Below are 16,687 nucleotides of genomic sequence, written 5' to 3'. Positions count from 1 at the left end.
TCGGGAATGAAGCCTTTAGATTGCTCAACTTTCAGCTAGATTTTTGGCTTTTCTCTTAGCTCACTTTCCCCAGGGCTGTTCAAGGAATTTGTAGTTTTATTGAAAAACGTGTTTATTTGCTCCATCAAAAACATTTTAAAAAATGCTAAAACTAATTATTAACAAAGTGAAAATAATTAATTGATCATAAATGAGGGCAGAAAGGTTGGCTTACAAGGTAGAACTCAACTTATTATGAGGCTGTTAAAATTATGTACGCTTTACTGTCTTTAAAGGCAATAAAAAGTTGAGGCAATTAGCGATAGATTTTGAGATGCATTTTCATACCTTTGTTTTCTTTAGTCTTTAAATTGAAAGCATTTGTTGTACCTCGGTTTGGATATAAAGGTTAATATACAGAAGGCAGTCTATAAACAAACTGGCTTTCAATTCTACAGAACACTGACACTTGGTGGAAGATGGAGTTTTGTGCCTTAAGATTAGGGTCATCTGATTCTGTAATAATACAGAAGTGTTAAAAATTGGTAGTCTGACTGTTTATGTAGCACCGTTAAAAGTATGGAGGAGTTGAAAATGCAAAAAAAAAAGCAAGCTCTATGAAAGTGGCTAGTTTTCAGGTGGTCACTGCCATGACTGTCTTCCTATTCACAGCCAAGTTCCTCCCTCTCTTCCTGTCCCACTGTACTCCAGCTGAAATGTTGCATTTGGCTTTATTTTTCTGGTGGGGAGTAGCCAGAGCTGGTGTCAGGAGATGCTACTGCTGACACGTTCTGTACACAGTATAAAGTGCAAGGCATAAGACTTGCAGAATATGGTGTAATTTTAGATGCCAGTGATGATAACCTCATGTTTATAGGAAGGCCTGAGCATGGTAAGGTTTTAACAACAACTATTTAACCAGAGATATTCAAATATAGATATTTTGCACTAATGTGAACGGACTCACACTACAATATGGCTTACTGGTAGTCTTATGGCTATAACCTACAAGGCTTCAAGTGTAGGTTCTTTGTATACCCAGCAGAGTCATCATTCCCTTAGGATTTTCACCATATGCTACTGGGACAAAAACATATTTGGCCCCATTTTATGTAGTGCTTTTTCAGTAGCATTTCTTCTCTTTAGGGTGCTGTTTAAAAATAAATGAGTCTGTGTTCAGCAGTATTCTTGGTTTTATTGTAGTAACACTGTTAGGCCCTCAGGTAGGCACCACAGTGATACAGTCCCTGCTCCCATAGAGCTTACACGCTAGCTTTCAGAAATCAGCTTGCTTATAAACTCTGGTGTACATCCCCAATCTATACATAGGCTCATATGCAACTAACCGTGATTTTGGACTTGATTCTAGTACGTCAAGGAGTCAGCAGCTAGATTTCAAGACCAGAATCACATATAACTTGAGTTTGCTGAAGGTATGCCTGACTTCTCTTGCTGCAAGCACAAACAGAAGCACATGCTGAAGCTCAGCGTTTCAGAGTATTATTTCACCTGTAATGTGCTGGTTTTAAAAAGTAAAACTAAAAAACCCAAAACCCAACCCCTTGCGCATAATACAAAATATACATAATATTTCCAGCATTGTTTGCAGTTGTGCCAACTTAAAAGTGCAATAAACTCACCCATTACAAAAACTGAATTAGCAATTGAAGTATTAATTGTTAAAGAAAAATAAACTAGTAACTTGAAGTGGTTAGGATACAAAAACTTCACCCATTGCTATGCCTTCCCTTTGTCTTGGGAAAAAGTATTATGTCCAGGCTGGGGGGAAATCCTGTTGTCTGGGACAAAACAAAACGCAGTGAAGACATGTAAATTGAATCATTTCTACCTAATTGATAAACTGTAAATCCCCAAAGACGCTGGATGTCAGATATTGACCTGCACCTCCCACTGAAGGTGGAAGAAGGAAATCTGGCCAAATGCCTGAATTTCCCTTACAAGCAGCACCAGAAATAAAAGATGTTGCCATCTGCTGCGTTGTGAAATTTCCCTCTGGCCTGGAGTGTGTGACCCTGGTTATGTAGGAGCTTCCCACACGTATGGGTGTAGGGTTTTGTTTTCTCCCTCACAAGTTTATATAAGAATTGAGGCAGACAAGTTTTATCTTTACTTTCAGAGCATTTGCCCTCAGAGTTACAAGTCAAGAGCTTATTCTTTATGCAATTTTTTTTCTTTCACTTTTTACATAATTATTTTGGTCACAAACTCAGCTGATGGCAACAATCTTACTTGACAATCGAGATCAGAATCTGAGTTGTTTTTCAGAATGTAAAAAAACCTCCACCCTAAAATGTAACATTTCATAGATACAAAATAAATCCAAAACACATACAAAACTACAGTGAGCACAATCCAGCTGTCACTGCAAAGGATGCTGTTATTTGCCAAAGAGATGGTTGTCTCCTGACTGATTACTGATTAAAAAGGACAGAGTAAAACTTTCAAATGTGCTCATGCTTAGGTTTTGAAGAGTCTCTCAGAAAATAATCTGAAAGATGCCTAAGCATAATTACAATCTATCTTTGGGAGAAAGAAAACATGACTTCATGTTCTGCATCAGACACATTTAAGTGCTTTGCTCTTCAAGTAAATCACCTTGAATTGGAAACAATCTCATTTCATGGCAGCGTACATAAGGACAAAACGCGGATCTTCTCTCACCATCCATTATGAGCATAACCACCAGCCATAAGAGAGAAAGGAAGCCAAAAGGCCGGCTCCCCTGACTGTTACCAGTCTTACAGTGTGGGCCTTTTCATTAAAATCAGGCAGCGTAATGGCACGCAATAAACTTTAAGTGTGTAGCCAATAGAAAGTCACCCAAGTTGTGCTCAGAGCTCCTTCCAGAGCACTACAGTACTTTACTGTGTAAAATGTAAGTTAATCAAGACATGAACACATGGGACCAAATAAAATGTGACAGGTAAAGGAGGTCATACTGAACTTTGGTCTCCTGGAGGGCACTGAGATGCTAAAAAAACAAGTGCAGTATACAATTTGCAGAGCTTAGATCTTCGCTGTCCTTGGCCCTGATGTGCATACTTCCTTAGTCATCATCCCCTTTAGTTCAGTGCATGCTCTTAGTCTTGCAGAATCTTTCAGGCAAGATCATGACTGTCTTCCCTATTTCCATCAAAAGCTAAACTGGTGTCAGAGGGACTGTGAGCATAAAGCCCAGTCTAACACTAGTGATAGTGCTTCTCAACATGAAATTTGAAAATCAATTATAGCATTGCAGAGAACATGTTGTCAGTGATTATGAAATTCATATTTTCTTCTTGGAGAGAAAGTATGCAGAAGGCAGTTATACATACCATTTGGCAATACTTCCCCAAAATAATGTACTTGAGTAATTTAGTTGTCACCTTAATGCAAGGTGACCTTGTGACCTTAGTGCAAGCAATATGGTGAACTTTTGGAACAGTTTGCCCATCCAGTTGTCCTGTAGCACCTAGACAGACATCTTCATATGCAGCTCCCACTTTATAGATCAGTTAAGACTGATCAGCTCATTGGTGCAAATTATTTCTCTAAAACAATGATGATGGAGCTAGTCAATGAAGAAATGAGTTTTCTTCTCCCAGTCTGGAAGCATTATTCACCACACATTCATCATCAACTTAATAGAAAATGTCCTTTACACATATGGTACTTTTCAACTGAATTATGAACTGATGCTGCTCCACAATAATCCAAAATAAATTGCTCTTGTTTCACTCTGCAGTGGATCAGGAGAGAGGCTGCTGGCGCAATATGTTACTGTAAACTCCGGACCTGCCAGTTCTAAGGGCTAAGTTTGTTTGAAAGGCAAAACTTTACAAGAAAAGGCATTATAAATCATTTTTGAAAAACACAAACTGTCCTGCAGTTACTCTTATAATAGAGTAGAATCTGTGAAATATTTTCATCTATAAAAAAGACACTTTCATTAAAAATGTTTAAATGTTACTAAGTTTTAAGGCACTCCAGCTGAAGAACTGACTTGATCACAACTACTACTGGTGGCTCAGATCTCCTCTCTTTATCCCCATAACTCATCTTCTTCAGTCTTTGTCCTTTGTGAGTTCTGTAATTTCATCGACATCTTCTATATCGTGTGTCATTTTCTCATACTGTCTCTTGAAGAAGCCGAGCTGTAAGAAGTACAGAAGGAACACCACATCACAGTCAGCCATCGATAGTTAAATTTCTCAGCTAAGCTAAATAGTGCAATGGTAGAAATACATAAAGCACACATACAGGCTTGATTTGTAGATGATTTCTAACTGTGAAATGAAAGGACTTGGGGCTCAAACCCTGCTTGGTGCAACTAAACACCAAAACAGCAGTGTTGTGTAGCCAGTTGTCTCCTTACCAAGATACAGACATCTCCAGACTGCCTTGGTATGCCCAGGAGCCCTTCAAGCACATGGCATATAGAAAAACTTTTCTCTCCCCTTAAGCTAGATATCCTTTGTAAATAACTTTTTGCCCTTCTCTGTTCTCTTTTTGTCTGTTCAGTGTATATTGTTCTCCTCCTTGCTTGTAATCCCCAGCTTTGACCACCAGGAATATCATGGGAGTTCACAGCCTAGCTGGAGAGTTATGGAAGGAGGCAAACAGTGTCAAAATGAAAAAAGTAAATGCCACAACTCCTGTTTTGAAGCATTGGAAACTCATTTATCATCTTCACATTGACAAATTTTATGGGGACTCATTTCAGAATTTTGATATTTAAAGCCTTTCTAAAAGGCTCCCACTGAAGGCACAATGACAGTGCAATATTATGCATACCACCAAACTACATGTGCAGTTTTGTTCAGCACCAGAGAAGAGAGATTCCAAAGAAAATAGCCCAAATGTGTTTATCCCTTACTGGTTTTCTTTTTAAGAATATAAACGCCTACTTACTTTCCACAAAACGGCAACCAATACTAACAGCAAGAGGAGTCCAGCCAAAATACTGCCAATCACAACACCAACTGGTATCTCAGCTTTCTCATCTGGCTTCATTATTGTAACTGGGATCTGAAAACACAGGGATTGTGTGTTAAAGGTTAACATTAACTGCATATAAAGTAGGATTTGTAAACCAAATACTTGACTAATCAAGAGTAGTGGGACTGCACACCTTCTAGGGTCACTGACTGGAACACACCAGGCAATTACAGCCCTTTCACTGCTACCTGGTTATAGCCCTTTCACAGGTACTTGGTTGCACCACCATGGCACATGACATTGCCAGCTAAGGATTAGGGGCCCTCACCACTGATGGCTGTATACAATAGGCAGAGAAGCAATCTCTTCTTGCCAACTTCCTGCCTCTCCAGTAACAGGAGGTCTTTCAGAGTTGTTCCCATAGTGCGCGGACACACCATCAGTAGGTAAACCAGACATGCTTATGTGCTGGCGAGGAATAGCCTGGTGTAGAGCCCCATCTGCTCAAAACAAACTTCTGCTGCATCAGCTGGAGAAGAACTACTTCCTAGTGAACCCTGTCAGAGCCTGTTATCTGTAGTGAGCAGCTGTAGGAGGAAACACTAGTGATGGAAGCCAGACAGCATCATGCGCTCACTATGTCTGCTGAAATCTCTCCCCTCCTGCTGGGCAGGTACCTCTGTCTCATTTGCTGTTCCTACCTTCTGGGAAACCACTAGCAATTTGTTAATCCGTGTTCTCCTGAGTGAACTGTGTGACTTTTCTTTAAGATGTGTGGGTCAAACAGCAGTGTTTCTAGCACACCTATGCTTCCTGAACTACAAGCAATACCAGAGAGCTCCCAGAACAGTGTACTGTGTCTGGAAGTTAGTTTTCAGGTGATACCCTATCTATTAGGATTGAGTATGACCAACTATACAGTTACGTATAACATAGTTGCTCAGGGAGACATTGTTGTAATATTTACGAACTGTCAAATCTTTGGATTTAATCTTGGAATGACATACATTTAGCATGAAGGTTTTTTCCTTTCTGAAACATGATAAAAGAAGTCACGTTGGTTTACTTTCTCAGGGTTGCTTGCTCAGCGCATTTGTCTGGTGTAATTTAATCTTCAGCTTTCTCGGAAACTTGCACTGGACTGACATCTCAGTGATTTAAGTCATTTCTGCTGGAAGGCTTCAATGTTGTGCTAGGTGTGGCTATGTGTATTCGTTTCACTGAGGCAAGCGGGCTTTGTGTATTTCCTAACTAAATGACCATAAAGATGGTTATAGCAGGTTAATGTTCTGTCCTCCAGCTGGCAGTCCTTTCCAACTTGGAAAAAAATCTGAAAGCTTTTATGCGGATACCTAAGCAGTTTCCCCACATAGCATCACAAGGCAATGTTAATTCATTTGGCCACACAGCAACCCAGCTCATCCAAACTAAAGAGCCAGTCTCATATGTGTGTGCAGTTTGCCTAGTAATGCTTTCTCCATTAGATTACCAATTAAGTGGCACTGTTGGGAGAGGTAAATCTATGCCTAAGAATACATATTTTCCCTGAAGTCAAACAGTGGTCAGTAAGACACCACGGTGGGGATTCACCTCATCTAGTGTTATATTCACAATATAGTTCCTTGGCTTCCAATGGAAAAGGCTAGGGGCTTTTAGAGCCTGATTCATCCTACTTGTTTTCACGATCGTCTTTAAAATGAGATGGATTGCATCTCAGAAATACCTATTCTTTCAACTGATTAGGGTTTATAGAAGGGCTAACTCTGATGTGGTTGCCTAATGTAAATATTAAGTTGGATGAATCCTACCACCTCCATCTAAAATAACAGGCTAACTAGGGCAATAAACTCAGATTGCCTCTTCACTGTCCTATTCCCAAGGAAGCATGAACGGCAAAGTCTGGCTATCACTGCTGACCAGCCAAGAAGTACATGCAGTGCTGGGTACTGACTCCATAACTGAAGTATGAAAGGAAATTTTCTGTCCTAGGGAGAGTGTGCCTCCATCAGCTGGCACATTTTCCTAGACTTTGCACAGGGTGAGAAGCTGTCAAGTACGGATCAGGCTGTAAGCCTCCCCAAAAGTCACCATGTTTCTTAGCAGCCCTGTGGATAACTTTCAGCGTCTGTTCAGCCACTTCTGCACTGCTGTAAAATTCCCAGCTGCAGATGTTTCAATGGCTGGCTGAGGAATTACCTTTTATTAATATTTGTCAGCTGACTTAATCAACAGTCATTTGAACAATTAAATTCTGGTTCTCCCGAAATCACCAACAGAACCACTGGTAATGCAGATTTGGCCACATCATGCTCCAACTGTGGAAAAACACCTAGAAATACATGGTTTATGAGCTACCTAAAAAGCCTGTGCAATTAATTGGAATATTTGCATTGTGTATTGATGAATTTCATCTCCTAGCAGAAATAATACCGTGCCACAAAGCCGAGGCATTCAGCACACTTCAAATACAGGCATGTAACTTTTCTGCAAAAACATGGCATTATTTCCAGAACTACCCATACATTCCCTTTGGTTCTTCAGGCATTGGAGGTTTCCCTGAATACAAATGGGTCTATTCAGAGATTCTTCACAAGAATGGAGTGATTCATGAGAAAACAATGACAAAAAATAGTACTGAGTTATGGTCTTACTTCCCCATGGAGATAGATCAATCGATACTGTCTTCATACATATTTAATTTAACTGAATTTTCCATTGCCTGTGGACAGGCTATGCTACACATTCTCACAGGTGTTTGATTCTCTTACTAACTTGTATTTTGGTTTTCAATGGCCTTAGTTATTTTTATGGATAAAAGAGGCTGGTAAATCCTCTAAAAATAAATCTAAACTTAGTATGGCAAATCTATCTCTAGATAGGCCAAGAGAACAATGTATCTTTTTATTATTAATATAACAGCACCACAATGCTAATATATTCTTCAAGTGTTGTTTATGTTTGTATATAGCAGATGGAAACCTTGGGAGAAGGATTCTACACTAATACAGTGGTGGTTTGGAGACCTTTCTTGAGATTAGCTGTGTCCATATTGTCTATATGACAGCCATTCCAAATGCAAAAAAAAAATTCCACATTCTTTTACAAATGAGATTAAGTATATTTGCTGGAGACCTGTGCCAAACATCTGTCCACAAACTTCAAACCAAATACACTTACAGAAGTAAGACCATAAATGAGATTTGCAAAAATGTTACCCAGAGCTCATTTATCTACAACCACTAATTCCGTTGCAGAAAAGAAGTCCAAATTTTGATCTTTTATGAACAGGAAGTTGAATGAACTTCAGAAGTTTCTAACTGAGTTTTGCTGATAGTTCTATAATCTATTTGAGACCTACAGATTCTGATTAAGTCTGTTTATATAGCAGTTGGCTGAAATGAAAACATTTTAGTAACTTCAGGGAGATATTATATAGCCAAAAGAATACATTAGGTCGAGATAATCAAATGTCATCAGAGTCTGTAATTTGCTATGTCCTCCTGAAGGACACTGAAAATTAGATATTATCACTTTAATGCAGTAAAAGAGAAATTGAAAAAATATACTTATCTATCACTTACAGTTAGGGTATTCTCTCGAATTATAAATAACTCAGGGTTATGGGTATGGATTTTTGCTTCTGTAGAAAGTTTTAATGTCTGGAAAGTTAACTGAAAAAGAAGACCAAAAACCTGTAAATCTCTGTTACATGGCATATCGATTAGAATGTAGACATCCTAAAATAATTCTCTTTCTTTGAAATGAAGACTTCAGACCCACAAAAAAAACACAGTGTAAAGAAAATTTAAATGATGTTTTTATTTGTCCCAAGCTAACATGCCTATGAAAGTAATAATGTATCAGTAATCAGACTTAATTTTGCTGTTCTTACTTAGCAAGGAAACTAGAGAACTGTTTTTTTTTCTGGAACACATAGTTCAAGCAAAACAGAAGAATTTTATTATATATCAATTTTTATAGTTATTTCAAAGCTGCCACTACTGCTAGCAGTGAAGACACGGGGGGAAAAATAACAGTAAGAATGGGAGAAATACCTCAGCAGTGAAAGACATGTGGGGATACATCTCTGGCCTTTGAAAGAAATGGAAACTGGATGTTCTTTCCCTTCTCCCCCCCGCACCTCACCTTTATCCAATGCTTCTGGTTTTCCCCATTTATTTTTTCCTATCACTATCTGTTCCTCTGCACTGCTCAAATTCTGATATTGCTCCCTCAGCTTAAACAAGGAACAGGACAAAAATACTAAGCCAATTCCCATTTGAAAAGGGACCTCAAGCCAGATCCCTCTTCGCTCTGTGCGTATGTTGAGAGGCAGGAGTGTGGCTGTGCAGCCACCACCAGCTCACCGCGGCTCTTCTCCACGGGCACCGGCACAGGCGGCTCCGCTTCCCGCAGCACCTCCGGGAACAGCACAGGAGCACTTGCCAGCCATCCCAAATGCAATGCCTGTCTGTCATTTTGCTCTGTCGTTCTGCCTCCTTGGACATTTCCCTGTGGCAGGGCCAGGTATGGTGGGCTTGACACAGGGAATGTGAGGAACTGTGGGTCCACAGCAGCCGATGCACACCGAAATGACTGTCCCTGCAGCATATTGTTATCGCAAGACTGCACTGTGGCCGTCTGCCCAAGTGGTCTGTCCTGTGCTCCTCAATGTTTAAAAACCTGCCTGCAACTATTCAAAACACTTTAAATTCCTAAACACATCTCTCTTTGCTTTGCTTAGCAGGTACCAGCAAGCTATCCCCTTCTTGGACAATGACTGATTGCCACTAAATAAAAAGGCTCATGTCGTGCACTATTGAGTGACTGCAAGATTGTTTGCACTGAACATCAACAATCAAATAGAAAATAACAAAATGGGAGATGAGAGGAAAACTGTGACAAGCAATCTTTCCATCCCATCTTTCCTGCAATGATTGCAACATTTCATTCAGGTCTCCACCTTCTGTGTACTCGACAGCACTAACAAGTGGTCTTCAACCGGCTGATTTGAAAAATACAAACTTTAAAGACAGACAGATGCTTTGCTTCACACAATTGCATAAGTATATTACATTATCAATCTGACCTTTTCCTTTTAAGAGCTGAATACTAAAGCTGACAACAGCCCTGCTGTTAAATGTCAATACCTGCCATAAGCCTCGCCAGACAAACGAAGAGACTGCGTCATGTTTCTGACACTAGGCAAACCCAGAACTGCAAGACTGGTTGGTTGCCTAGCTAAGAAGCAAACATGGTCTCATTTAAAAAGTCTGGTAATTCATGATGAGTTATGTCCTGGAGGACACATGGTGATTTAAAATTGGAAAGTCAAGATATTATTGATGGATATTTTTAAGCATCCTTGACACTGACTCCAATAAAAAGAAAAAATAAATTTAAAAAATTTCCACACTTTTTCTAACAAATGTAACCAGCAGCACTAACAGGCTTTTGATGTTGATGTAACTTAAAATGATCACTACATAGGCTGTGATGTTCAAAATCTAAAAGCAACATTATTTTCCAGGCAATGACGATACTGTACTCTGCTGTCCTTTACTGAGTTTTGTGGAAACCGTAGGTCCCCTTGAATGAATTTAGCAGATGCAGAAAATGTTTTTTTCAGCTGTGAAGATCGCATTATCACAGAATTTTCTTAGGCTTTGTGCTGGACTGAAGGTTATCAGCTCCATTATGCAGCCGCACTACTTACTTTACTTTTAGATTCAAGTTTTCAATCTGGAAAAACACATGCAACAATGTAAAGGAAGGTCTTTCTAGATTGGAATGTCTCTTTACTGATCTTTGAAAAATATCAGGAGTTAGAAAATTTTGAGTACTGGATCCTTCATGAAGATGCAGCTGATACTCACAGCAGCAAAGGTTCCGTTCCAGATTCTAGTGGACACATTCACAAAGTACTCTCCCTTCAGCATAAGATCTTCCAGTTTGCATGCGATGGTACTGCACTTCACATTCTTACAGTTCTTCCATGGGAAACAGCAAGGAGAAGCAACAGCACACATTAAAAATACACTTTAACAAATGTTCTTTTAACATCTAGATGTTTTGCTCTTGCTTTTGCCAATCTGTGCACACAAATTAAGTACTTGCAGGCTGTGAAGAACATGCACCTTTTCTTCTATCTAAGGCAGATGCAGTATGTGTGAGAACATCCACAGGCTGCACTCCTGCACTGTGAATGAGGAACACCACCCCCACCACAGGTGTGCCCGCGGGTACAGCAGTGGTTCGTGAGGATCAGCGCTGCACCCCTGTCCTGTGGTACTGCAGCCCTGAGTCTTACTCACCAGTTCTTTAGAGGCTCTGAAGTTCTCTTTTGTGAAAGATGCAGAATAAGGTCTTTTCCCTATTTGCAGTGGATTTGTCTGAGCTTGACAAGTAACACCTCTGGCCTAGGAAATACGTCAGGAATGAAACTGGATGACATCATACTCAGAAGTTTATAGTCATTATAATAATATATGTTTCTGGGATGAGATGGTGGTGGTGAAGGCTAGATTGTGAATTACATAACCCTGGATACTTAAGGAAACTAAAAGACTGTATGCGGTTTTGGTCAGAATTAAACATCTCTTACAGTAATTTTCTTCTGCCTAAATTGACCTGAAGGGTTTGTCCCAATCAAAAAATTCCATTTTTACTATAACCTTCCCATTAACTTGGAGAAGAACCTGACTGAAGAGTTCCAGGGTCATATGAAAAGTCAGGCACGTATCATAATCCACATCTGCCAAGCAATAGACTAGTGTACTGGTGACATCATGGTCCTCCCTCTTCCCTTTATGGGAAAGGGACAAGGAGAAAGGGCATAGATTCTCTGAATCTCAGTCATACTGTGAGGGAAATAATTGATGTTTATGGTACTGATTAAACCCCAAAATATAGCAGTCAATGTAATTCAGTGATCACCTGATCCGTGGTGACTGCAGTTATGTACATCAGTGGGTTGTCTTTGCTGGTCAGTTCTGGAATATAGATTTTTACAGATGCCATCTTTACTGGGATACTTCCTGTTGTTACCTGCAAAGCAAGTAATTCACAATTAATTCAGGCAGTTATACTCAAAAATGCATGAATTAGTTGATATAGCAAGAAAATCAGAAATCACAGATGAGTACGCAAGAACTTGACTTATTTTGCATCAATGTTTTTTGTACTAAGAGACTTACTAGGGTAGTAATTACATAATGCCAATAGTAAAGCAGAAAGTGTACTGTATAGCCTCAGGCTCCTGTCTGTTTTCTTAGCAAAGCTCTTATTAACTCTATGAAATACGTTTCAAAAAGCAAATGTTCTGCCACAGCCGATATACTTGTTATTTAGTAATTTAGAGTAGCAGTTACAGGAATGTAAATGGAACATAATTTAAGTTTCTTCCATGTTGCATATTTGGATCTAATTTTTTCTGAGTTAACAAATGCCATGATCTGGCTAGTCCTTGCATCTGGTTTGTGCACTTAACCCTTGCCAAACTTCAAGTTTCAAAGTCCAAGCCTGCAAAGACTTGTTTTCCTTTATCAAGTCAGCAGAAGACAAACATACTCTGTGAAAAAACAGTCTAAGTTGGCATAAAGTTAAGCATTAACTATCTTCTAAATATGTAAACAGTGCAGGATCAATCCCTCCCCCATACTACTTGTGCAGTAAGTGCAAATTTCATCCTTAACCCCATAAAGACTGTAAGCATTTATCCCGCAGCTATTTGTAATTTTTTTTCTTACTTGACTGATTCAAAAGCATCAAAATCAGACAGTGAAATCAGGAGTGTTTTTTCAACTACATCTGAGACCAGGCTACAAGAGGAGGTGAGGCAGCTTCTCAAACCAGAACCAGAAACATTTACTAACCTTAACTGAGAAGTTGAACGTGGGGCCAATATCTTCAAAATTATTCACAGTGGAAGGAACGTTATGACCAGAGTATACTTCATAGAAGTTGATGTTGGCAAGCCTAGTTAACAACCGTAAAACAATACATTTCAATTTGGCAGCTGCTTTGAAAACATATGTTACTGGATGTGCCTTTGTGAAACAGGTTAAAAGTACAGTCTGAGGAAAAATCAGTCATTTGTACTGCTGTTTGAATTTTACAAAGTTATTTAAGAAAATACATGGTACTGTACTAAAGCCCAGAGCTGGAGAGAGCATGTGAAGGTAAGATGGGAGGGCTGCATGAGACCTCAGCCTCCTGCACCCCATGGTGCTTCAGTGCCAGACTGCAAACTCCTGTCCCAGGCACAAGCCCCGTCTTTGAGCATTGCAGTGGTCTCTCTCCTCAGAAGGGGCCTCTGGTGGTCCCCTTGAGTACATCCACAACAGCAAATACAAACAGACTCCAAGGGAGATCCTAATGCCACAGACCACAGTCAGGCTTGTTTCCACATTGCCTTGCTGTGGAAGCACGCACAGCATCCTGCTTTTGTGCATGGTACACATCGCATAGGCCTTGGTCCCCTCTAGGCCACTTTTGTTACTATGTATGGGTTTCAAAATTTTAAATTTCCAAAGTAACATGAGGGTGGTTGCAGCGCACCACAGCATGAAATTACAAGTGTATGACAGAAGGATGTGGTGTGAGGGCCTGTGTCTGCACTTCATCATTAGCTTTCATTAGGAGGCTAATATGAGCAGTCAAAAAGCAAGCTGGGGAGTGAATTAGGAAGAAGCAGGAGCTACCATGATTCCTACATCAGCTCTTCCTGTAGCACAAATTGCAAATCTATCCTTTTTGCCAGTGCTGCTCTCCCTGTTTAACCTGGGTATGATCCCAAATTAACATGTGTGCAGTCTCACAGAGGTGCTTCCTTCTCAGTTATGGTCCTCCACATTTCATCGTGGATCCTTTTCAATCCCCCATACTTCCTCCCATGGGCCACTTCCTTGAAGGGCCTCCTCACAGGGACTCCTAGGCAAACCTGTATGATGCATTTTCTGCTTCCTTATTGCTCATATCTCCAGTCCTTCCAGGATGCACAATGTCAGCTTCATTGTCTTTGCAGGGGTCACGGGTGAGACTGATACCCACCTCTTCTCCTGGAAACTCAGATTAGGCAATTTTCCCTAGAAAGGCTTCACTTCTGCAAGACAACACTTTTTTTTTTCTCAACCCTTGTGTTTTAAGATGTTACTCCTTGGCTGTATTACCAGCCTTAAGAAGGAACTATCAGTAGATAGATATATCCTAAGTGGAACAGTGTTAAAATGAGCTAACTCCAAGGCAAGCATTTGAAATTGTACCTTGGCTTAATGTGTACTTCCTTTAGTTCTTTTAGATTGATTTGTCTCCAAGAATAACTAATCCTTTTCTGGCAGTACGGATTTCTTCATGCCTTGACTTGCATATGAAATTGAATTTTCTCATACTTGGGAGATGCACCTGAATTAAACCCCTCTTTTTCCTTGAGTAACTCTTTTATATATTTCATGCCTGGCCTTTCCTCAAGCATTGAGTTTCTGTACATATTTCTCAGCTAATTAAATTTGCTGATTCAACTTTGCACCATCTCGGTTTCCTAGATGGCTGCTGAAGTTGCTGTGCTGGCCACCTGGTCAGATGCTCCTGTAGTCTCTATGCTGCTGGTAATTTCAGTAACAAACACTGCTTTTGCTGAAGTCTCATGAGACATTTCTCAGGGAGCTGAAAGAACTTGCTTCACTGACGCAAATACTTATCTGTAATTAAAATAATCTAAAAAATTCTGCATGACTCCAGATTGGTGCATTTAGCCACAGTGAATTAAGGGTCTCCAAATATTCTGAAACTGCTGCTGCAAAGTAGGTTATTAAACTCAGCCTTGCTATTGTGGTCCCTGTTCCAGCTCAGGTCATCCTACATAGTCAACAGTTCTTGTAGTTAAGGTGGTCTTTGAATATTAATTTCCTGGATTCATTGCTGGTGTGCATTTTTTTTAAGCAGCCTCCTCTTTTTCAAGTTTCTCTCATTCTTTGAATAATTACTATTTATTTTCTTGCAGTTTATGTTTACAAATTTTGGAATGCCTCGGGATGCGAAAGCATTTTTCCCACCGAGAACTGGTGACCAAATGCACAAAATATAACTACATGTAGTTTATCCTGGAAATTCAGTAATTGGGAAAGACAATTTTTTTCTTTTTCTGATGAAAAGTAAAATATCCTGTCTTGATCCGCAAATCAAAACAGTTTATTTTTGTTTCAGTTCTTCTTAAGTTAAAGTATAACTGAAGTTATTCTTGTTTGGAACAGTAACAAACTTAATTACTGTTTCACTGCGTGCCAAATCAGGGCTGAAGGTAAGAGGTTTCAAAGGCATGATGTGAAGATCTGTCTTAAAGGGATTTTCCTCTGTCTCTCTCCTCCTGCCTGCCCAGCTCTCTCCCGGTACAAACTGCCCTTCCCAGGGTAAAGAATCCTTCTCATAATAGCCCAGACCTGCCTTCTGTGGGTAGGAAAAGGGCTGGCGCCAGGAGGGAAGGGACAAGTGTGGGCCAGAGTCTCTGGGAGGACAGGTGGGAAAGCAGGCTGTGTGGCTCCCCATGCCAGTGCAGCTGCAGCAAAAGGGCATCTGCAGCGTGCACCTCAGGTTTTAGTTCAAATCACCATCTCAAATTGCTAATAAGCATTTTTGGTTTTGGCCCAGATTCAGCAGATATGTCCATAATTTTTTTTTCCTTCTCTCTCCCTCACTCCTTGCTGAGAGTTTGAGCTGGGGTAGACCTTTCTTTTTATTGTTGTTCTTTTGTTTAGTTTGATATCTTAACTCCAGATTTGATCCAATGTCAACACATTTGAGCACAGAGGCCCAATCTTATTATATAGTATATACCAATTATATTATGAAAACCAGAAGTGCTATTCGGTTTTTATACCACTTCTGTTCATGTGAGCATCTGTAACAATAGTGCAAAGGTAAACGTGGATCCATGATTTTTTACTACACATTCCATAATTATTTACATATAAGATTATTAGAACAACATAAAATTCTGCTACTGTCGATGAAGTGGCAATTTCTTATGACTTCCAAAATGAAAACCAAGTTTCACTGTTTTCAGTGGCCTTTCAAGACTCTTACTATATTCAAATGCCTTGGCAAAATGACAGTGACACTTTATATTATTCAGCATACCTTGTGAAGTGAATTTCTGCATCATATCGCAAAGGAATTGATAAGCTGACCTGGTTGTCCATTTCTTGTGCTTCCTTACTTTCACTGTTCATCAAAACACATTTAAGTTAGGTGTTATAACATTATTTTATACAAATAAGGTATTAATACCTAACTTGCTTTCATACAATTATAGACTTTACCTCAATGCATGAAAACTTATAACTGCCACATTCTGAAGATTTTTCAGGTTAAAATCAAAACTAATATCAAATGATACCTGTGGAAGAGACAAGGAACACACAGTGAATGTATTGATGGTACAACATCCGAAGGACTTCCTAATAGCAACCTAATTATTAATCTGTGAAATAATCTGGAATTGCCCTCTGTACTGGAATTCTCCACCAATTTCTGTGTAATATTTCCATAATTTCTAATACTCCAGAATTGCTTTGTTCTCACTTGCCCCTACAAATACGCATTGTTACACAAACATGAGTTATGTGCATTTGTAAATTGAGTAAAACTAGCTACTTCCTGCAAGAGAAGGTGTTGAAGTTTGCTTCAATTATGTACTTTTAAACACTAGCACTAACAAAACTTTGTATTCACTCTTTTCTTCCATTCGTTCCAACAGGTCCCCTTTGACCAATGC

General features: G+C 39.6%; 1 protein-coding gene across 1 annotated transcript in view; it reads right to left on the bottom strand.

The window, feature by feature from the left end:
* Positions 1 to 1,228: 1,228 nt before the first annotated feature.
* The window catches only part of ITGA2 (integrin subunit alpha 2), a 50,070-nt gene continuing 34,611 nt past the window's right edge, over positions 1,229 to 16,687 (bottom strand). The window contains exons 21-29 of the mRNA XM_065656077.1: positions 16,233 to 16,309; positions 16,051 to 16,134; positions 12,792 to 12,894; positions 11,854 to 11,964; positions 11,232 to 11,336; positions 10,794 to 10,907; positions 8,499 to 8,588; positions 4,891 to 5,007; positions 1,229 to 4,133 (exon numbers count right to left, since the gene is read on the bottom strand). Coding sequence (XP_065512149.1) covers positions 4,044 to 4,133; positions 4,891 to 5,007; positions 8,499 to 8,588; positions 10,794 to 10,907; positions 11,232 to 11,336; positions 11,854 to 11,964; positions 12,792 to 12,894; positions 16,051 to 16,134; positions 16,233 to 16,309 — 891 coding nt within the window. The 3' untranslated portion in view covers positions 1,229 to 4,043. The remainder of the gene's footprint in view (positions 4,134 to 4,890; positions 5,008 to 8,498; positions 8,589 to 10,793; positions 10,908 to 11,231; positions 11,337 to 11,853; positions 11,965 to 12,791; positions 12,895 to 16,050; positions 16,135 to 16,232; positions 16,310 to 16,687) is intronic.

Source organism: Caloenas nicobarica, chromosome Z (genome assembly GCF_036013445.1).
Source record: "Caloenas nicobarica isolate bCalNic1 chromosome Z, bCalNic1.hap1, whole genome shotgun sequence".
Taxonomy (NCBI): domain Eukaryota; kingdom Metazoa; phylum Chordata; class Aves; order Columbiformes; family Columbidae; genus Caloenas; species Caloenas nicobarica.
Note: the sequence above shows the minus strand (reverse complement) of the source record. Positions and strands in the feature narration are given on the sequence as shown.